This window comes from Trachemys scripta, chromosome 3, assembly GCF_013100865.1.
Source record: "Trachemys scripta elegans isolate TJP31775 chromosome 3, CAS_Tse_1.0, whole genome shotgun sequence".
In the NCBI taxonomy this organism is placed as follows: Eukaryota; Metazoa; Chordata; order Testudines; family Emydidae; genus Trachemys; species Trachemys scripta.
The window spans coordinates 136,171,931-136,195,312 of record NC_048300.1 but is presented as its reverse complement, the minus strand read 5'-3'; the positions used below and the strand labels follow the sequence as shown (position 1 = coordinate 136,195,312).

Below are 23,382 nucleotides of genomic sequence, written 5' to 3'. Positions count from 1 at the left end.
CTAATGTTATATATGCCATCATGTGCCAGCAATGCCCCTCTGCCATGTACATTGGCCAAACCGGACAGTTCCTCCGCAAAAGAATAAATGGACACAAATCGGACATCAGGAATGGTAACATACTGTTCCTCCACAATACATAAGCCAGTAAGTGAACACTTCAATCTCCCTGGTCATTCTATTACAGATTTAAAAGTCACTGTCATTGAACAAAAAAACTTCAGAAACAGACTTCAAAGAGAAACAGCAGAACTAAAATTCATTTGCAAATTTACCACCATTAATCTGGGCTTGAATAGGGACTAGGAGTGGCTAGCTCATTACAGAAGCAGCTTTTCGTCTCCTGGAATTGACACCTCCTCATCTATTATTGGGAGTGCACTACATCCACCCTGATTGAATTGGCCCTGTCAGCACTGGTTCTCCACTTGCGAAGTAACTCCCTGCTCTCCATGTGTCAGTATATAATGCCTGCATCTGTAACTTTCACTCTATGCATCTGAAGAAGTGAGGTTTTTACCCACGAAAGCTTATGCCCAAATAAATCTGTTAGTCTTTAAGGTGCCACCAGACTCCTTGTTATCTTTAGCTAGTCACGCTCTAAGCTCAAGACAGATAAAATAAGCTGAGGTGTTAACCTGCATACCTATGGAAGAGGTAGAGTTCAGGTCAGACATAGCTAGCACGTGTCAACTAAGGTTTTGTCTACACTACCACTTTTGTCAGTCAGGGGTGTGAAAAAAAACACCCTCCAGACCAACCTAAGTTTCACCAACAAAAGCATCAATGTGGACAGCGCTATGTCAGCAGGAGATGCTCTCCTGACAATGTAGCTACCGTCACTCATTGGGGGTAGTTTAATTATGCTGGCAAGAGAGTTCTCTCCCACCAGCATACAGCGGCTACCCTGGAGACCTTACAACGGTGCAGCTGTAAGGTCAGTAGTCTAAACCTGGCCTAGACTCAACCACATTTCCTAATCAAGACAAACCTATAGAGAACAAAGAGTACATTCTACTGCCTTGGAACAGGCATCTTCCTGATAGGCAATAGACTATTTAATATTAGGACAAAGACTGGGGAGGATAACCGTCCCACCTAAACTAATATCCAGGATAACAGATAACATGGTCACTCCTGTGGGCTAGATACAAATGCAACAACTGCCGTTTTCTAGCTGTAAAGGCTTGTGCCTAATTTAAACTAATCACAAGTCTACTGGAAAGGAGAGGGTCAGGGGATGAAGAAGCATAACTCCACCGAGGGCAGATGAAAATAATCTTCAGTTGCCTTCATACGAGGAAGGATTGACAGCCAAATTGCGCTTCTAGCAGTTTTATGTAAAACACTATTTCCTTGTTCTAAATGTTTTGTGCAGTGTGAAGTTGTGTCATTTAATTTGAGTGCTAGACTTTCATTTGACCTGGAAATTCAATTGCAGGTTTGTGTTGTCCCACATGAAAAGAGAACATGTACATACTGCTCATTCTGTTTGCATACAGATCCCATATTGTCCTGAGGTGAAGGGCATTAAGATGAATGGCGGGCAAGTTAAGTATCAGAAGTTTATTTCCAATGTAGAGTTTGATTTGGAAAGCATCGTCAGACTAGATTCATAACACCAGAGAGCAGCAATCACAAGACAATCTGATGTTATGATAATACATATAATAAATTGTTAGAGATATTTTTCTCCCAATTCTGAACATATATCTAGCAAGTTATTTTTATTTCTGTACTGAAGGTTAGCACATGCATGTCATGGTAGCTCACCATATTTGATCCTTTTAAAAAAAGGATCATTAATTTTTTTGTGACTAAAGTTTTAGTGGCTTTACAGGTGGTAGCTACAGCCATCTGCAAAATCAGACAGAACCACTCCTGTCTCACATACACACCTCCCTCTTGCATGGTACATGGGAAAAAGCTAAATACTACCAAGACATGGGCAAAAAGAGTGAGATAAAACAATATGCACAACTACAACCAGGCAATACCCTGAATGGTATGTGTAAACACAAGGCTTGTTAGAGCCCAATAAAGACCAAATATCTTCAGATTGCTAGTGTTTAAAGAGACTGTTGCAAACCACACATGTCAGGGATGGAGGTTTTTTTCTCCTCTGCAGGAGCAGCTTCTTTATTAATAGAATCACTCACAGAAGCCACAGCCGAGCCAGAGAGGCAGAAAGAGCTCAGCACAGAGCATAAATCTTTGCTACATGTTATGTGATTGCATATCTGATAGCTAAATCTTTTTGTTTGTTTTAAAGCTTAACATTTTAAGGAGGCAAATGATTGAGAGCTGCAAATTATTATTTTACTAAAAGATCCCTCAATTCACATACATCTGAGAAGTGAAAGTCATAATACAAGATAACAAGTTAGTAATAAGCTTAAAGTAATCCAAAAGAATCAACCAATTTGAGAACCAGAATCTAGTGTCCCAGATGTCCCTTAAGAGTCTCTCAAATGCTCGCTTACTTGCTGCTTAAGCCATAACTAAATAGAGAAACTGCACAGACTCAGAACTTTCAATTCAAGTTGCTCAGTTCACAGAGTAATGAAAGACATGGAGAAAAAAAGAAGGATGTTGTGTTACCCTCCTGCTTGTAGTTTAACCTTCACATTTCTGAATGTAGCCACAGAAACCACACTGCCACAAGGAGCCAAAACTACTTTCTCTAATAAAACCAGTATTTGAGACTGCACCCATGAAAATGCAATGTTCTGATTCAAGAGAGTCTGAAGTCCAAATATTTACTGCACATTAAGGACAATAGAAAATTTATGTCCGTTGTGACAGTAACTTTTCCTATATGGTATGAACATTCAGGCTGAGTATTTTATTATGGCAGGTGCTCAAATACTGGTGATAATGCCTATTATGCTAATTCACTTTTACATTGCTACTGGACCAGGCTGTATGTAAACATTACTAGAACAATTAAGTTTGATTTTTTTTAAACATAGAAATTGAAGATACATTTTTACATGGATGCAGCACAACTCAGTGTTTACACTTAAAAAAGTTATATCAGCTTAGCTATATCGAACACTAGGTATGAAAAAAATGTAGATGCAGCTATATTGACAGAACTGCGTTGCTCTCAACCTATCTAATATCATTCGAGAAGGTGGCGTTCCTACAGGCAAACAGAAAAATTCTTCATTTGGTGGTAGGCTGCATCTACACAAGGGGGCTGTGCCAGCAGAGACTCTGTAGTGCAGACATAGCCTTAATAGGTAAGGCTAGTGCTTGTGAAAGATATCCCCTTGACACCAATGAAAACTGAAATCCTCTATTCGCAGAGTAAATATGGCATGACCAGCAGCAGGGAAAACTTCCCCCTACCTTTCCTTACCAGCCTTTCTTGAACCTACTCTAGCTAAAGCAGTGGTTCCCAAACTGGGGTTCATGAACCCCTGGGTGTTCGCAAAATGTTACAGGGGGTTCTCGGGGAAAAAAATCCCTAATGGTGGACAGAGCTGTCCCTAGGAACCCCGGGCAGCACGGGGCCAGCAGCCCAGAGCCCCTGGATTTCCAAGAGCTAAGCAGATCAAAGCAAGCCTATCTATCACACTGAGGAGATTTAAACTTCAAGACTCCTTATAAGAATTGAAAAGGATGTAGATATTTTTTGCTGTTTTTAAAATGAAATAGGCAGCTAGTATTGTTTTTAAAATTATGATAAAGAACAAGTTTAAGCTTTGTTGTAACATGCGTTGTTTGCCTGGACTGTTCAAGACCTGAATGCTTGTGTAGGAGGAACTCTTTGAGTTGACTTCTTAAATACCTTCCTGCTGTTTCACATCTGATACTCCTTGATGAAACATAGGAACCTTGTCTTATAAACAGGCTTATTCAAAGTGATACAAGGTACGAAAGTGAGATCTTGGAAGAGTGTTGCCGTTTTCATAATGTAATAAAAATACTGTAATGATAAATAATAATTAATAATAAATAGTGTGTAATAATCATGTCATAAAAACAAATTGTGTATTTCCAAGATCACTGCTTTTATAATTTATACTCAGGTAAAGGAGAAAATTCCTGGAAATATTCATTTTTAGGAGGGGGTTCGTGAGACTTGACATTTTCGTGAAAGAGGTTCACAGGTTGTCAAAGTTTGGGAACCACTGAGCTAGAGAAATCCCTCTAATGGTGAGAAGGGTCATTCTGTTGCCATGACAATTCAATTCTTGGCTTCTCACAGAGTTGCCAACAAGGGTGCCAATTGTGAGGGTGCTGCATGATATGGATCCCCCACAAACAATAAATGTACTAAGCCAAACTCATTTTATCTAGTCCAAATAAATACCTACAACATTCAGTCACTAGTGTCCTTCTTAGTGTATGCACCACGTGCCTGTAACCACACTAATACCTTTCATTTTAGACTTAAATTAATTGCTGCCCCTCACAAACATGGGGTTTGCTTGCATTACCCAGAAATGCAAGGTCAGGAAATTAAGATTGGTTAAAATTTTGGCATGATTATTTTTCTTTAGCTGAAACACTATTTATACGTCTCATTTAAGCATGAACAGCAAAATCCCTTATAAACAGAGGGAGAAGTTTTAAACACTTATTTAAAATGAACCCCAAAAGCAGGATTCTCTTCCCCAAATTACTCCTGTGGGAATTCGGAGATAAAATTTTAAAAATTCTGCACAGAGTATTTTAAAATTCAGCAAAATTCTGCATATTTTACTTGTCAAAACAACACAGTATAATCACTTCAGTTTCAATTATTTTAGTAATTTATTTCAAAATGCCTGTCAACAAGTATGTCAACAGTATAGACAGCAGCAAAAAAAAGATTCCCCCAGGAGCAGAGAATTTAAAAAACCCCTACAACAACCCAGTTGCAGTTGGGCGGTACTAGAGGGGGCTGTGTGGGTCCCCCAGAGCCCAGACTCCTGCACTCCCATTCCCCCAGAGCCCAGCTGCAGGTTACCTCCCAGCCCAGATACCAGCACCCCCAGAGGCTTTATTCCCCTCAGATTCTTTACTGTCCTGTCAGGAGCGTGATGTGGCGCAGCCCTGCCATTCCTCACCCTTTGCCAGAGCTGGGTCTCCCAGGTCCTCTCCCATCCCTGGGAGAATGAAGATCAAGCAGATTGTGCAGCCTCCAGCTCAGCCAGGTTGGGGTGCTCCGCTCACTGAGAGCTGGGCTCTGCAGAGTCCAGCAGCCCCTGCTGGTGGCCAGCAGCTCTGCCGCCCCAATTCTGCAGGGGAAATGGGGAATTCTGCAAATTTCTGCATTGTGCAGTGGCGCAGAATTCCCCCAGGAGTACCAAATAGATTTTGGACAAGTCCCTTTGACAATGATTTATGAAATACTAAAGGGACGAGGAGAAGGGAGCCAAACAAGAGTATTGAAGTTGCAGAACGATACAAGTAGCATGTATCCCGTATATAAAGCCATAAAGATATAATATATTTAGCAAATTAAAATGATGAACAGAACAGATGGCTGGAGATGATTGCTGTTTAGTGGCCTAAGCCTAATGATAAGGCACTAAGTTCTCGGAAACTGAAGGTTCAAAGCCTGGCAATACCATCACAGTCTTTCATCTCGCCAAAAGAATTTAACTACTATCCACCAGGGTTCTACCACTGGCCCCTGACCTATAATCCATCTTTCTATCAGTTTCCAGCAAGCAAGAGGAATAAAATTGAAGCTCACCTTCTCCTAAAGCTACAGAAAAGGGGAAGGACATTCTCTCTCCCAGATCTCATACTATTTCACTGGCCTCCTGGCTGCAGTCAGAGAGAGATGGACTGCTCTGCCTCTTCCTGCTATTCTACCCTTCCCCACTTCCATTTCTCAGGTCTTTCTTCCTCATGAATAACTTCAATGCCTTATTCCACTGCTTCTCATCTGTCAGATTCAGCTCCCAAATGCATCATTCTGACAGTCTTGTCAATTTCCTACAACATATGACTTGGCAGCTGAAGTTTTTGACTTTATTAAGTGGAAATATCAGGACTGGTTTGATGAGAATGACTCTGAACTATGTCAGCTCTTGAACTCACTGAATGCTTTTGCTACAAGCCTACAAAGCAGATAAAGTTCAGCTGCCAGAACGGCTGCATATCATTGAGTAAATCAGAAGGTTCAGATCAAACTTCGGCATATGATAAAGCAATGGCAGAAAACATAGTGGCGGAATTATAACCAATAGCAGACCGCAAGCACACCAAAAGCTTTTTTCCTGGTCTCCATGGTGAAACAGGATAACCCTTGTACGCACTCTGGATGGCAATCAACTTTTAATTGACAAAAAATAAATGCTTGATGGACGGAACACTTGAGTTTACTTCTCAACTACACTTCAGATATCCCTGAGGAAGCAGTGAATGCTCTTCTACAACACCCTGTAGAAGAAGGGCCTGCACCAGCCCCTACCTCATACAAGACTATAGTCAAGCAGATGTCACAAGGGAAATCACCTGAATAGATGCCATTCCAGCAGAGCTGTACAAGCAGGCTGGCTACTATATCGCAAGGCACCTTACAAGGCTCTTCCATATTATATGGGAGCAAGAGTCAGTACCACAGGATTTCAAGGATGTCAACATTGTTCACCTTTATCAGTTTGCCCTATCACCCTTAAGGCTTTTGATTCTGTAAATCATGAGGGACTCTGGAAACTTTTGTTCATCTTTGGATGGCGTGCAAAGTTTATTTCTGTCATTTGGTCCTTCCACAATGGGACACTGGTCAGAGTGGTGGAAAATGGCAAGAAATCGGACCCCTGTCACCAATGGCCCCAAACAAGGCTCTGTGCTTGCTCCCATACTCTTTTCCATTGTTTTTTTGGCTATGCTTAAGCATGCATTTCATAATACTGACAGAAGTATTTATTCAGTTCTGCACCAATGTTAAATTGTTTAATCTGCAACACTTCTGTGCTCACACAAAAGTGGCAGCTTTACTTATTATTTACTTTTTACTTTTATTTGTTGATGACTGTGCACTAGTTGTTCACTAGATTAATAGCATTCAATTTATAACTGATCACTTCGTTCATGCAGTTAATTGCTTTGGTTTCACAATTAGTCTAAAGAAAACTGAAATACTGTATGAACCTGTGCAGGGAGCTGTGCATGTCTACCCATTTATTAAGATCAATAACACTCCTCTCACTGCTCCTCTTGTTACCCAGAGAACATGCTGTCTAAGGCAAGCTCTGCATTTGGGAAGTTGCTACACCACCTACAGAATAATAAGGGCACCGAAATAAGTGATAATCAAAATATCTATCGGGCAGTTGTGCTAACAACACTTCTGTATGGTTGTGAGACATGAACAACACATTGCCCCATTCCAGGAAACTCAATCAGTCCCATTTGCCTTCGGTCTGTTTGAAGGATCAAATAGTGGATCAAGATTCCTAATACCAAAATCCTCAATTGTTGACAGATGTCCTGCACTCAAAGCATGCTCATAATGGCTCAGCTGCATTGGTCTGGGCACCTTATTTGTATGGCTGACTCAAGAACACTCAAGACCATAATTTATGGTCAGTTAAAACAAGGCAGTCACTCTCATGGTGGCTGGTACAACTGGTATAAAGATACATTGAGGTCAAACCTGAAAACATGTGAGGTCGAGCCTAGTAACTGGGAAGCAGCAGCCCATGACAGAGCAAGGTGGTGGCATGTTTGTCATGTTACCATTAACTATTTTGAAGCAATATGCATCAACACCTTATGCGAAAAAAGTAAACAGCACAAAGCAAGAAGACAACAGTCTGCAATAGTCACGGACAATTACTCAGTTTCACGTGCAATCATGTTTGCAGTTCTCGCATCCATCTGATCTCCCACATACATGTTCACTTATAGTGTTAGCTAAATCCTTGCACGTCAATTTCACTTTCCTCCTACTAGTGCTTGAGAAATCTGTAACCACCAATGACTAGCGCTGTCTAAAAATAAACAAGACTGCAAATCACAGATTTACAGTAGGAAGGTTTTTCCTAACTGTAGCAGAGAAAAATCATTTTGAAATAAAAGTTTACACCCTGAAAAAGTTTGATGGTTTAGCCTCCCTCACACTCAGACATCAGGAACATTTCCTACTAGTCACTCAAATGGAAAAGTGTAGTTTGAGCTGTGTGTGTGTATATATATATATATATATATATATATATATGCTGTTTAAGTGCTTTGAAACTTCGGTCATGAAAGATACTAGAATACATAATTTTCCCACTTTTATATCCTCTTCCAACACCTTCCAACTGAAGACCTCCCAATGTTTCACAAACATAAATGAATTAGACCTCAACATCCCACAAAGTAGATAAGTAACCCTACTTTTTAACTAAAGAAACTAAAGCACATAGAAGTCAGAGATCCTCTCCAGATCACACAGCAAGTGGTAAAGCTAAGAATAGAACCCAAGACTTCCTATCCTTTACTTACTAGACCATAAACCCTCTAATATTTACAGAGAAGAGAGTGAGAAAAATACATCCTGAAGTGTAGGGGACTGAAGCGGAGAAACTGAGGCCCAGATCCTCAAAGGTATTTCAATACCTAGCTCCCTCTAGCTCTCACTGTAGGGTAGATTCATCTCCATAGGCCTGGAAGACAGTGGAGATTAAAACCAAGAAGGAACAGTTTATTGTCAATGGGGATATAGTACAGATATGTCGGAAGGGGAGTTCCCATGGATCCAACTATAGAGGCCAGAAGAAAAAAAGATCTAACTACGCAGAGCAGTAGAAAAGATGTTGTGTCCTTTCCCCATTACGGATACACCTAGGTGAGCAGATAGGGCTGGACAAGCATTGCAGGGTGAGAGCCAGCAGGAAACAAAGATGGAGGGGCGACGGGGGTGTGTGGTGTTCTCTGCACAGGGTGCAGTTGTCCGTTGCTCTCCGTGGCAGACGCTGGGGCGGGAGGGAGGGAGATGGACGGCAGGCGGGGGAGGGGGTCGTATCTTTGGGGGGCAGTTCTGGCGAAGCAGACGAGGGGTGGGGGGTGTTTCAGAAGAGGGGGGCCTCCCTTGTTCTCCTCCCCAGCCCCACAGCGATAGCCGGATGACGCAGCAGGCGGGAGCGGGTGGAGACGCGGGCTAGGAGTGCTGCCCCGGGAGCTGCCCCGTGCCCCCGGGAGCTGCACTGGCGCTGCGCGGCCACTCGCTCACCTGCTTGGCCAGGAACCTGCCCAGCTCGCTGCTGCTCTTCTCGTTCCGCTGCGCCACCAGCTGCAGCGGGCCGGCGAGGCGGAGCCGCAGGGCCTCCATCCCCCGCCGCGAGCTCCGGGGGTCTCTCGTGGAGGGAGGAGGGGCGCGCGTCCCTTTGGAAGCTCCGATACACCGCGACACGTGGGGGACAAGAAGAGACGCGCAGCTCGCGCAAGACAAACTTCCGTTTCTGGCAAAACGTCACCAACCAGCGCCGCTGAGAAAAAGGAAGTAGCCTCGGGTCCCCAGCCGCGGGGCCGGTGGAAAATTACGTGTCCCAGCATGCAACACTCCCTCGTGAGCCGAGCAGCCACTCAGAAGATCGAGCGCTGCATGCTGGGATCTGTAGTTTTCCAAGGGGCTCAACGGGAGCAGCAGCAGTTCTATTTATAGCATCGGGAGCTGGGGCGAGTCTTACCCTGTCCCTTCTCTGTGATCGCGGATGCTACTGCTCTGTTCTGCCCGGGTTCAGCGTTCAGAGCTCGGTCCTGCCCGGTGCCAAGGCACTAAGTATGACACTGCAGCTACATGGGCAGCGAGGAGACAGCAGGTGTAGAGACGAACAGGTCGGCTCGGGCTCGGGGAGAAGGGCGACGCGGTAACTAGAACACGATCATGTTTTGATACTGACTAGCTGCGCAATAACTGTAGCTGTCTCTGTGCGTGTTGGCAGTGATCTGTAGACACCAGGGCACAACAGAGACTGGTGGGGGAATCTGGATGAGAAGGAGGCAGCCTTACAATGTTTTCAAGGAGTTTAGACATTGATTCACTGACAGCAGGATCGGGGCCTCCTATTTTACACTCTGATCCTACGATGGGATCCATTTATGCCCACACCGAGTCGATTTTACTTTCACTGAATAAGGGCCTCAAGCTGCAAATAGTTTCAGAGTGGTGCTTCATGGCGGAGACCTTGCCCAGCTCATTGTACCCAACACGCCGCTGGAGGGGACGGTGGTGAAAAACGAATAATGTCATTTGAGCGCTGCAAACAGTGCTACTAACGCAGGCAAAGGCAATTCGCGGCGCTGTTTCTCTCCCCCTTGGCCGCCACGAGCATTGCCCACGGGCGGAGCACGAGGATTGTGCGGCTGTATTTTTAGCTGCGGCGTGAAAATAGAGACTTAAAAATGAACTTCCTCGTCTGCTTATTGCCCCAGGACGCGAGGCATTACCCCTCCCTCCCGGCAGGTACATCTGCGCCTCCGGGCAGGCGGGGCGCTGGGTCAGGAGCTCCGGAAGGAGAGGAGAGCTCGAGGGTCTCGGAGCGGAGCTCGGGGCACAGAGAGAAGGGGGCGGAGCTTGAGTGGAGGGGGGCAGGGCCAGGTTGTTGGGGGCGGGGCCGCCGCAGACGGTTCACTTTCGCGCCAACTGTTTTTTCCTAGAGGCGGAAACTAGTGACGTCTATAAGGTTACGTGCTGTGCGTCCCTACTGAGTGGCTGGCAGTTGCCCGAAACCCGCCCCTCCTCCCCTTGGCCCGGCCTGCGGGACTTGCGGCGGCGACAACGGCGGCAGTGGGGGGGATCCCGGGTTTCTGGGAAGCTGCCGCGGCGCGGGAGAGACGCCACCCGGTTGGTGAAGGGGGCGGGACAGGGTCCGCGGCGGGCACCAGGCGGATGCGCGCAGCCGGGGGGAGGGGTTGGAAGAGAGAGACCGAGTCCCCGCCCGGCTCAGTCCCCCCCAGCTACCAGCCTGGCACAGCCCCCCACCAGCCACCCCCACCGCTATCCTGGAACAACCCCGCTACCGCCACCCCCTCTGCCTGGCACAGCCCCCACCACCACCTTCCCCACCCAGACGCCACCCCCTCTGCCTGGCACAGCTACACCTTCCTAGCTGCTGCCACCCCCACCCAGTATGAGCTGCCCGGCTGCCATCCCCCCCGGCATTATCCCCCCCGGACTGGCATGGCCCCCACCCCTCTGCCCAGCTGTTGCCATCCCCAGCCTGACATGCCCCCTCCCAGGTACTTCCCCCAGCCTGGCATAGCTCCCGTCTGCCCTCGCCCCATCGCCCAGTCGTTGTCATCCCCATCTTGGCATAGCCCACAGCTGTCCACCATCCCTGGGCAGGCATAAACCCAATCCCTGTTCTTCCCTCACCTCCTGGCATAGCATAACCCCTATTCTCCCCATTGCCATCCCTGGCATGGCATAACATACTAAATGGGAAATGACTACCTAGGAAGGATTGCTGCAGAAAAGTATTTGGGGGTTATAGTGAATCGCAAACTAAATATGAACTAACCGTACAATACTGTTGCAAAAAAAAAAAAAGCACACGCCATTCTGGGATACTTAGCAGGAGTGGTGTAAGCAAAAAGTAATTCTGCCACTCTTATCAACACTGATAAGGCCTTAACTGGAGTATTGTGTCCAGTTCTGAGCACCACACTTCAGGAGAGATTTGGACAAATTGGAGAAAGTCCAGAGGAGAGCAACACCTCCGCCCACTGAGAATCTTAATGCTGCCCTATATGTATGCCCTGGTAAAGATTTCATAGCATAGTTACTTCTGCTGTTATCCAGATATCTTAGTCCCCCCCCATTGTATTAATCAATGTTCACCAGGCTGCCACCCTCACTTTGGCGGTGGCTGCATGTCAATGAGGGTGGGAAGGATGAAATGATAGTTTCCAGTTGATGTACAATGTCTTGGGTTAAGTGCTATTGGATCCATTGGTGGGAAAAATGTTTTGTAAATGTGCAGTGTTTATACGGGTTGCTGCTTTGGTTTTTAAGTGTAACAGGAATTTACTTTTAAAGTGTAGACAGGAGTGGAATTGGATTATTTTCATTAATTGGTTTAGGAATATACTTGGTAGACCTATTATCTTTATACAGTATAAACTGAGCTGGCTGCATAGGAAAGTTTTTTCCTATGACGATTATTTAGCAATACTAAATAATATAGAGATTAATATAATTTTGTCATGCTTAAGAACACTTCTAATTGTGTATGAAGTTGTCCTTTATTTATATTTTATTTTGCCAGACTACAGAGCTAAATTCTGTAACCTGGCATTAAAAATCTACCTGGATCTACTTTGCTTGTTGTTGGATCTCATTAAAGAATGAGTACCAAATTCGAACCCATTGTGAGTGATCCTTAAAGATGCTTTTAGTTCATGATATTGTTTTAAAATTATTGGTTAATCTAACTGTTCTGCTTTTTTATTGTACACACGCAGATGGGGAAGCTGTAGGGAATTAGTATAATGGCAACAGATGATGATGGACTGACATTATGTGATATTCCTTGTGATGGTAAGACCTTTATTAAATAGGTTGTTAATTTTTTACTTTGCAACATGAAGACAAATCCTCCACACCATATGTATAGTAATACTATGATGAGTGAAAAGAATAGAATGTGTCTTTAAAAATCAGTTTAATCTAATCTGGTACTGCAAGTACTAAAATGACATAATCATATGGTTAATGCCTGGTGTCAGTACAGGCCAGAGTTAAGGTTGTGTGGGTATCTTAACGTGTGTAGAGGGTTTTGTAATGCAGGATTTTGAGATAACTACAACATCCCAGTAGTGTCTCTTACCTTTAAGTTGCTACCCTCAACGTGAACTCCATTTTAATACAGTTTTTTATGTGGGAATATTATAGGAGGTGTACTAGTTTGTGTCTGCTGTATATGCATGAGTACATTTACTTTCACAAGCAATCAAGATACTGTAAACATTATTTTCCCAACCAAGAGAAAATCAAAACAAGGCACACAAGACCAGATCATAAATTTCAGATGCCCTGTGCATACCAATATCTTCAGTAGTAATAACTGTTTGTTGCAGAATTGGAGGGGTTCAAAGAACACCAGTGAGAATGAGTAGAGGCATGAAAAGTCTGATATGAAAAGATATTGAAAAGACTTGGATTGTTAACCTGAAAAATAAGACAAGTAAAAGATGTTATTCAGAATTTCTTGTGAACTGGGGGATTTGGAAATTTTTTCTTTTGGAAACACTGAAACATGGTGTTTCTAAAATGAAATATGCTCCTTGATACCCAGCAGCAGCTGAGTGAAATAAACATGATTCATATCAGTTTCATTGCTGCCCATCATTGAATAGCTGCAGTGAAACAGCTGTTGACACAATTCACATCAGCCAGAGATGCAGGGGTCTGCACTTGTGGGGCAGCCCTGCCATGCAGATTGCCCCGAGGCTGAGATCTCAGGGCTTCCAAACTTCTAGGCCAGCTGGCTGACTCCCACAGCTTGGGGAGCTAGCTGCTTCAAGAGTCTGGCTCAGCCCAGGGAGCCAACTAGCCAAGGACTCTGGTTCAGCAGCAGGGAGCCTGACCGCTCCAGATTCATTTGGGGCTTTCAGAATCTCTGCTGCAGTGCTAGGAGCTTAAATGCTGAGAACCAAGTCTGCCAGGCTCCCAGCTGCGTGGCAGGGAACCTGAAAGCCCTGAAAGCTATGGCTCCCAGTGCTTCCTGGCTTCTAGCTCAAGCCAGAGTTTTCAGGGCTTCTAGGCTCCTTGCTGCAGAACCAGGGCTTCCAGGCTCCCAGCTCTGCTGCAGGAAATCTGGAAGACCTGCAGTCTCTGGCCCAAAGCAGCCCACATGATGGGGCTCCCCTGAAGCCTGCCAAGGGAGCTGGTAGGGACCCCTGCAAGTTCTTCAAAGCAAGCTTGCTTTCATGGGAAATTTCAGTCTTGATGAACCAGCTTTTTCCAGGTTTCAGAGTGGTAGCTGTGTTAGTCTGTATCAGAAAAAATAATGAGGAGTCCTTGTGGCACCTCAGAGACTAACAAATTTATTTGGGCATAAGCTTGTGGGTCTGATGAAGTGGGTTCTAGCACATGAAAGCTTATGCCCAAATAAATTTGTTAGTCTCTAAGGTGCCACAAGGACTCCTCGCAGCTTTTTCCAACGAGCTTTAGTTATATTATTAAAATGTTAGTAAACTTTAATCATATGAATAAGCTATTTGAATTGAAACACAGATTACATAAACAGATTGCTATATTAAATTTCTTATCAATGTACTATGAGGAGATTTAAATATAGCAGTAGCTTTCCGTCATTTGGTGTTATGATGCTTTTATCTAATTTCCAGAGTGGCCCAAGCTTTGGGTGTGAAGTGCCCTTGCACTAGGGTTTCAAATTTCAATATGGCTGACTTACTGCTTACAAAATTATTTATGTGTAGGTCTTCTGTCTAAGACTTTGGGAACCACGGGTCTGTCTTTTTCTCATTGACACTAAAGAGTTGTTTTTTTCATAGGAGTGGTAACTTGCCTTAGTGTCGTTGGCCAAAATGTCCCTGTCTCCCACCAATGTGTAGCAGTACAATGCTTACTTACGAAGTAGTTGGCAATGATAGGTGCTATACAAATGTAAAATATTGTTCATTAATACATTAGTGTTAATTGTAGTTCTGAGAAATGCACACTCGCATAGAAGAGTAAAGCTTAAAAGTTACTAAAAGTTTAAACATTTTGCTTTTGATCTTGCTTTATTTGCAGCTTCCTCTCTTAGGGATGATGATGAGAGCTCAGTGGATATTTACGATGGGTTGGACAGCACTTCAGTTGTTTCAGGTATGTAGATAGTAAACTGTTGCATTGTCTTATTCAGTTTGATCTACTGTGTGAGGATTCTTGATGCTACGCACAAATAAAGTGTCACCTGCCTGACTGAATGCATTTTGTTAATAATATCTATTTGTATTATGGTAGCATCTACAAATTTCAGTCAAGGATTAGGGCCCCATTGTGGTAGGCTCATAACAAATAACAAAGAAGACAATCCCTGTCACAGAGATCTTGAAGTCTAGGTGACTGATGAACAAAACATATAGATAGGATGAGGGAGAGTGTTTGTCTGTGGTCTATGCTTCTGCATTACAGTGGAGCTAAAGCAAGTGAGTCAAGACTTGGAAGGGGACATAAAACAACAAAGAGGAAAGTTTGGCAGTTATATTCTAATTGCCCTTCATTTTGGAACATTCTTGGTTACTGGGTTGAGTGCTGAGACTGCCCCTTCTCTTTCTGAATGACCTGCCTGCTACCTGTATATGTAACTCGCAGAAGTCAGAGGCTGGGCTTTCTTGGTAGCTGGCCTCTGCTTCAGGAATCTTCTCCCACTGGAAATGTTTCTAAGACTGAACCAGGCCAGATGCAGAATGCATTGCAAGACACACTTTGTTCTGGCTATCCATTAATTACTGACTTTAAAATCCTGGAAATTTGGCCTACCATCTAGATTTACCCCTTCTCGGCACACTTAAATTAAAGGACTTGCTATGCATTTGCTCTCTGTTTTAATTGTTAACCAGTTAGTATTAACCAATCATGTAAAATGCACTCACATTCAGTGAGGGTAGCTGTCCTATGAATCAGTAACAAGAATAAAAAATTTTAAGCAAAATATTTGCAAGTAGACTTTAAAACTAAATTTCATTCACTTTTACATTAGAATGCAAATTAGGCCCTTAAATTTTCAAATAAAATAAAAGTAGCACAAATATTAAAGTGGGGGAGGGGGTGAGAGGAGAGAATCTTTTTACTGTTGTGACTTTCTCATTGAAGAATATGAGCTGTCTTGTTTAAAAGGCTTCTCCTCTATGACAGAAGGCTGCTCACTGCATAACAAACTACTTTGATCATATTTTTTTCCTTTACTTAATGAGTATTTCTTATTTCAGACAATCCTGCTCAAAACTCTACACCCACAAGAAACTGTTTAAACTTATTTGATGAGATCCTAATTGAAGAAGGAACTGCAAAGGAAGCAACTTACAATGATGTGTGTATTAATATGATTACAGCTAATAGAAAAAATTGTCATATGCTGGCAGACTGCAAAAATTGTTTTAAAGCAACACTGGTGGTCAAATTGTAGAAGAAAAAGAGAAAACTTTAATATAACAAAACTATGTACTAAACAATTTTATCTTAATTTCAAAGGTTATGTAAGAGAATTGGGCTCGTGTTCTAATTATGGCTCTATCTAGTCTCATGTTAATGCAGGGGTAGGCAACCTATGGCACGTGTGCCGAAGGCAGCGCGTGAGCTGATTTTCATTGGCTCTCACACTGCCCGAGTCCTGGCCACCAGTCCGGGGGTGGGGCTCTGCATTTTAATTTAATTTTAAATGAAGCTTCTTAAACATTTTAAAAACCTTATTTACTTTACATACAATAGTTTAGTTATATATTAAAGACTTATAGAAAGAGACCTTGTTAAAATGTATTACTGGCCCGCAAAACCTTAAATTAGAGTGAATAAATGAAGACTCAGCACACCACTTCTGAAAGGTTGCTGACTCTTGTGTTAATGCATGAAGTGTCATGATGAGATTATACCCTATGACATTTCAGTCTTCCTCCCAATTATATTATGAAAAAACTCTTGCACTGATTATGGAGAAACGGTCAGTATACTTAAGGGTGTGATTAGGCTTATCAGGAAAGTAATCTTGAAACTGCAAAACTTAAACTACTTTACCTTAAACCTCTTAATTGTAGTTCCTGAATAAAAAGAAAATAAATGTTTTGGAAATTTGGAGGCAGTTGGCTAAATTGTGATATAAGTATGACTGTCTGGAAAACTGCATGTTCATTTTTATAAAAGTTTCCTAACTTCTGGATGATTCAAAAAGTATCTTAAATTAGAAACTCTAAAACTTTGTTTATTCTTTTGACCTCAACAAGAACTTGTTCCTTGACTGTTTTTGGAAAGTTTGGGTTTTGGCATTTTTCATTATATTTATTTTAAACTTGAGTCCTCTGCATTACATAAAGTCCACAGGGTCCCTGATGGGGACTCGTACTTTACAAAACCAGAGAAAGCTACAGGACTTGCTCTGCCCATAGAGCTCTTAAAGGTTGTAAGAGAAGGTTGCAGAACTGCTGCTTAGCACAGCTTTTAAACTCATCAGAAGTTCCACTTCTGCAGAAGCTTGTTTTGTGACTCCAGATAAGCTCATCTTCATCTAGTGGCTTGGCTCCCTGTAACTCCCTAGCTTACTACTATTGTACATATATGCACATGTAAGTTTACTCTGCTCATGTGAAATTCAGTGAGCTTTTTTGTAACTTTTTTAACACCCAAACTGGGGAAGTTATTTTATGTACTCACATGAATAGGCTAACATGATTTTTTTTTTTTTTAATCTGACAGCTTTTTAGACAAGTTAATATTTTAAAATGAGAATGGTTTTGGGAAGAAATGTTATTTTATAAGCTACGTCCTTAACTACAGAACAATTTCCAGATACAAATCTTATAACCATTAATTTAACCAACTTTTGCATAGTCAACCTCTATAAAGTCAAAACACCTTTATTTTACAGTTGAAGGCAGAGTATGGAAAATGTCAGCAGCAGATTAAAGAGTTGATGAAGAAGTTTAAGGAAGTACAGGCACAGGTACTGTGTGCTAAAGGGTATCTTTAAAACTTATCAATGAGAATTCAGTTTGCTTTAAATACACTAATATGGCATCAAATGTATATTGCTTTGAAAGAATAACACAGCTATGACGAAATGGGTATTCCCCCACGAAAGCTTATGCTCCAATACTTTTGTTAGTCTATAAGGTGCCACAGGACTCTTTGTTGCTTTTTACAGCTAATTAAATATTGTACCTTTCTGGTAGGTATCTACTGCAATAACTTTGCCAGGAATCTTTAAAGCAAAAGACAGTCACTTGTGCCTTTAGTAGATTACTAGATAAATAAACTTATGTTTCTAAAAATTACATACAAAATGTAAGCTAGCCTGTTAGGAACCCTAACTCTATACTTTAAAAAAAAAAAAAAAAAAGAGAGAGAGAGAGCTGGCTGCTTCTGGAATGATGTCCAATTCTTTTGTTGATAATGTCTATTTAATGTTTAGTGTCAGGGTCTCTGCAGCCATTCAGAATAGTTAATCCTGAAGATTAGGGAGTTGAAAGCAAAAAATGAAGACCTGATGCTGAACACCTCAACTCCCACTGATGGCCGTGAGAGCTGAAGATGCTCAATGCCTCAGAATTTGTTCCTATATAATTTTATTTTGTCATGCTTTGATGAGAACAATCTGATGCCCACTATCAATTCCAGTAGGCCCGGTGTAGACTAATGTTGCCAGGAGAGAATTACGGTCACTGCCCTGTAGAGCTTACAAGCTAAATTGTACACTTGACACAATGACAGTGAGAGCAACAAATAGTAGAGGGCCTGGAGCAAGGAAGGATGTGGATTACATCAGTGCAATTCTATGGGCATGCTGTATAAAACATGGTTACATCTTGGTGATTATATTTTTTAATATATCAAAAACACAAGGAACAGAAGTAAGAGTGAAGACTTTTGACTCGTGTAGAGACCATTCATTCACTGCCTTTTACATCACTGTTGCAATACATTTTGTAGTCTGTTTTAATAGGAATGTCTGTTTTTCTAGTTGCTATCATATGTGTCTAATGATGTTTTTATGCATGTATGAGGGTAAATATTTCAGGCTAATTCTCCGTGCATTTTTTTTAAATAGAACTCCATTCTACAAAATGAAAATCAGGCACTTAAAAAGAATATTTCAGCACTTATCAAAACTGCTAGAGTGGAAATTAATCGCAAAGATGAGGAAATCAGTAACCTCCACCAAAGGTACAAGTAGACAAGTCTAATTTATTATTTACTTTTTGTTTGAACATAGGTTTATAGCCTTCTGTTAAAAACTTTTTATGCATGAAAAAATCACTGTTTAGTAAATGGGTTGTCTCCTGTAATCTTAGTACATTTTTTTTTTCTTTTTTGTCAGAAGTGCTGATCTGAACTCTCTGGATTCTACCCAGGGATCATTGACAATTTCTAACAGACTGACCATATGCTTAACCTTATCTTTGCTTCAAGTTTGAACTGGGGAGTTTAATCATCCCATTGTATGTGTGTTTCAGTGTAGACAAGTGATCTCCAACCTTTTTACGCATAAGATCACTTTTTGAATTAAGATCAGCCCAGGATCTACCCTTCCCCGAGGCCCTGTCCCGCTAATTCCATTTCCCCCCTCCCTCCGTCGCTCGCTCTCCCCCACCCTCACTCATTTTCACCAGACTGGGGCAGGGGGTGGGGGTGCAGGCTCTGGGCTGGGGCCAAGGGGTTCAGAGTGTGGGAGGGGGCTCCGGGCACAGCCTGGGGTAGGGGGTTGGGGTGCAAGCTCTGGGAGGGCGTTTGGGTGCAGGGGTCATACAGTCACATTATACCTAATCTCATAGAATCCACTGGACATTTCATGAATTTTACTTTTTATTAGTGTCATTGGTGGTTTATAGATCCAAAATCCTTCAGGGATTGTCACAAATCAGTATAACATTCTCAACTGTGGGGTGTGCATTGGCTGAGCCTGGGGTAGGGGGTTGGGGTGCAGGAGTGAGGGGTGCAAGCTCTGGGAGAGAGTTTGGGTTCAGGAGGGGGCTCCAGGTTGGTGCAGAGTGTTGGGGGTGCAGGAGAGGATGAGGGGTATGGTCTCTGGGAGGGAGTTTGGTGCAGGAGGGTGCCCTGGGCTGGGGCAGGAGGATTGGGGTGCAGGATCGGGTGCAAAGTGTAGGCTCCGGCCGGGAGGCGCTTACTATAGGCAGCTCCTGGCCGACAGTGCAGTGGGGCTCAGGCAAGCTGCCTGCCTGCTGTGGCCCCACGCCACTCCCAAAAGTGGCTGGCTGATGGCATGTCTCTGCAACCCCTGAGGAGAGGGGGGCAGCAGGTCTCCACACGCTACCCATGCCCGCAAGCGCCACCCCCGCAGCTCCCATTGACCAGTTACCTGTTGGGGAGCCCTGCTGCGCTGCCGGACTTTTAGCGGTCCGGAGATCGCAATCAACTGGCAGAGGCTCCAGGATCAACCAATCAATCATGATTGACCAGTTGGTGACCACTAATGTGAACTATCTCATCCATATTTCCGCTTCAGGGCTAGTCTACTCTAGGATCTCAGATTGATTAAACCCAGTAAATATTTTTGGATACTTCTTGCTGGCCTTTCTAGCCAGATGTTGAAGAGCTCTACCTCCACTGTTAGTTGTGAGGGGGCTCTCTCTATTAGCAACTTGTCATACTCTCGCTGTACTAGGCCAGGGAGTTCAAAGTACAAGCGTGTAGACTAGAAAGGAGTTGGCTGGCTGGTTCTTGGACTCTGAGGCTAAGGCACAGGACTGGGACTTTGGAGAGCTAGGTTAAATTCCCAGCTCTGTCACTCACTACCTCTGTGACCTCAGGCAAGTCCCTTAGTTTATTTGTGCATCAGTTTATCCATCTGTAAAATGAAAAAAAAATTCCCTATCTTATTAAAGGGTATTGAGGCTAAAACCATTATTTGTGAGATAATCAGATGTTGCAGTGCTGGAGGTCATTAATACCTAAATGGTATGAATTTCTTTTTGAGATGATTATCAGAAGTGCTGTGACTGAGGTCAAGAAATGTTAATTTGTCCTTATTCGTAGTTGTCATAAGGTACTGTCCACATGAATGTATTTGAATAGTGTATAGTCTGATAAACACACATTGCCTTGTCCTGTTAGTTCTTTCAACTGATGGCTGTGACAAGTTAGCTGTTTTTTTTTCCACAACCTCGAATTTAGTATTCTAGATCTCAAAGCTATTGTTTTCTTTCAAAATCTTAATTTATTTTGAAAAACATTTTCAAACTATACTTCTATAAGTCCCCAAAAGATGAGACAATTATTAGCTACTTCAGAGGTGTCCATCATGCACTATAGGCTACTAGTCAAGTCATAACACACTGTCATCCCCATTTATCTGTCATTCCTTTAGAACATATTGTAGGAAATTCCTGGTTAAGGGCTGATTTAGTCAGCATAATAGACATTCTTATGGCAATTCCTGACAGACAAATTTTGGGCACATATTTAATGATGGACTTCATCATCATCGTGACTGAAATCTTTCTTTCTTTATAAGGAAAAGATGCCTTGTTGTTTGAGGCTTTGCAAAAACTTCAAAGTGTTATATGCTTAGATACCATGGTGATGGTACAGTACAAGAACCTGAATAAAATACAATATACTGGAACTCAAACAATGAAACAGAGTCTTAACCCTTATGTCCAAAAACTTATCTATAGCAATGGTAAATTTGTGAAAAAGTAAACTTCTCTGGGTCTTAAGAGACAAATCTGTAGAAAAATCAGACCCATGTATTTCAGTTTTGAGGCTTTAATTCCACACAGTGGCCTACTGATAAAGAATTGGTACATTGTGACAATATACAGATTGTTAATCTTAAACCACTTTACATAGCTGTTGAGTGAGAGGGAAATAAAGTGGTTATTTAAAAAATTACTTAGATACCATCAAGTTCACAACAAATGTAAGTACCCATATGCTTTTAGCTGTCAGGCTACATGCCTTTCAGAGTCTGTTGCTCTTGATGAAAATACTGTTCTCCTTGTATTGTTGCACTGTGATGCCAGAACATAGGTTTTCTACAATTAGCATAATCAAAACAAGCTTATACAGGTATTCAGCAAACCCACAGGATTTGATGCAGATGTTGGTGAGTGGTCCCAGTGTAAATACTTTCTAGCCATATCAGGCTACTCTCTATTAGTGTAAAAGGGGACCAGGATTAAAACATCTTGGTGGACACAGTCACAGTGAACACTTAACGGTAGAAAGCTGAACTGGTAAAGGTGAGCTATTCTGTCTCATCAGATCTAGATTTCAAACCCAATTAACATAATACCTAAATAATACTAAGGATTAGCATTTTTACTTACTTTGAAATGAGTTATTACATAATCTCCAATGTGCCTTAGTCTCAGTCTAATAAGGACAGTGGGTTTTTTAGTGTATATTAAATTGAGGGCAAAATTAAACATTAGCACTAAATGAAAATCAGGCATACTAAAAAAGGAATAAAAATGGCAAAAGTTCAAAACAAGCAGAGTGCAGAAAAATGGCTTTAGGCAATTACAGCAGCAACAATATTTTATTGACTGGAAAGCATAAGACCAAAAATAGGGACAACCAAATTTTTTTTCATCCATAGGCAAATTTCATATTTGGCTGCTAACTGGTCAGCAAATAACATTTCTCTGCTTGGCACCGACATGTGATTGTCTCTCTTTTGCCCTGAAGTTCCTTACAGGTTTGTTCTTAGCTTTGAAGGTACACTTGGATTCAGTTTAGAAGTAGGTATCAGAGCTATCTCATCCCTGACTCTAAAAACAACTACAAGCATAACTTCTATATGTTATCACTATGCTCTTACTTTGTTTCCTGGATTATGGACTGGAATTCGTTTAGAGTTAGTCATGAGAGTGTAAGAAACATGGCGTTGTTTTTAACCAGTCCCTTTATGTGGAGTGCCATATGCTGGACCTGGCACAAAAGTGAGTCTTTTCTGTTCTAGCTAGGTAGTTTTTACATGCCCCTCGCTATCTGCATAGGCTGCGCTTTCCCCCCCCCCCCCCCTTTGATGACCTTGCAGCAGTTGCACATGGCCTTGATGAGGCTTGATTATCGTAATTTACTTGTTTTCTTTTGCGTGCAGCAAGTTCAACACAATAGTTTATTTGTTTATTGGTTTGATCATATTACACCTATTCTTACTGACTGTCTACATACTGGAAGGTTTGCTGTCTGAGTTAGTGTGGTTGATTTTTATGATCCCTAATAGCATAAGCCTTGATTTATATTTGAGACCACCTCTGAGTCTTGTGCTGATGGTTATTGCTTTTTCACTGCTTGGCAGTAATTTCAAATAATAAAACTGATAGGTATAACATACAATTTTATCTTTCTTGCCCTGTGGTTCCTTATGCATTTGTTTTTGGGATATTTCACCACAAATCTTTTTTTTCAAATTTGTTGCTTTTTGAGACCAAGTGAATTGACTGTCCGCTTTTAAATTTCCAGGCGTACTTTTAAAAATAAAGGGTTTTTTTAATGTCCTAGTTTTACCCAATTCTTCCTTCAAACTGAGAATTTAGAAAAATATGAAAAATATTCAGTGTAAATTGTGAAAGATCAAGCTAGGTAGAGCCTTAGGCTGCAATTCTTACTCTGTAGCAGAGATGGGCAAACTACAGCGACCTGCCTGGCCCTTGAGCTCCCGGCCTGGGAGGCTAGCCCCCGTCCCCTCCCCTGCTGTCCTTCCTCCCCCGCAGCCTCAGTGCGCCATGCCGCCAGCACTGTGGGTGGCGGGGCTGAGC

The 23,382-nt window shown here is 42.4% G+C and overlaps 2 protein-coding genes across 7 annotated transcripts in view; one reads left to right on the top strand and one right to left on the bottom strand.

Moving 5' to 3' along the window:
- The window catches only part of MDN1 (midasin AAA ATPase 1), a 168,427-nt gene extending 158,997 nt beyond the window's left edge, over positions 1-9,430 (bottom strand). For both annotated transcript variants that reach the window (XM_034766036.1, XM_034766037.1), the window contains exon 1: positions 9,167-9,430. In XM_034766036.1, the coding sequence (XP_034621927.1) occupies positions 9,167-9,265 (99 nt within the window). In that variant the 5' untranslated portion in view covers positions 9,266-9,430. The remainder of the gene's footprint in view (positions 1-9,166) is intronic.
- Positions 9,431-9,596: 166 nt separating this feature from the next.
- Positions 9,597-23,382, top strand: part of CASP8AP2 (caspase 8 associated protein 2) — a 30,911-nt gene continuing 17,125 nt past the window's right edge. The window contains exons 1-6 of one of the 5 annotated variants that reach the window (XM_034766034.1): positions 9,597-9,771; positions 12,400-12,475; positions 14,696-14,770; positions 15,877-15,977; positions 17,526-17,600; positions 18,705-18,820. In XM_034766034.1, the coding sequence (XP_034621925.1) occupies positions 12,427-12,475; positions 14,696-14,770; positions 15,877-15,977; positions 17,526-17,600; positions 18,705-18,820 (416 nt within the window). In that variant the 5' untranslated portion in view covers positions 9,597-9,771; positions 12,400-12,426. Of the gene's footprint in view, positions 10,400-10,673; positions 10,781-12,399; positions 12,476-14,695; positions 14,771-15,876; positions 15,978-17,525; positions 17,601-18,704; positions 18,821-23,382 lie in introns of those variants that run through there. The other 4 variants (XM_034766033.1, XM_034766031.1, XM_034766032.1 and 1 more) reach the window with 4 other exon arrangements.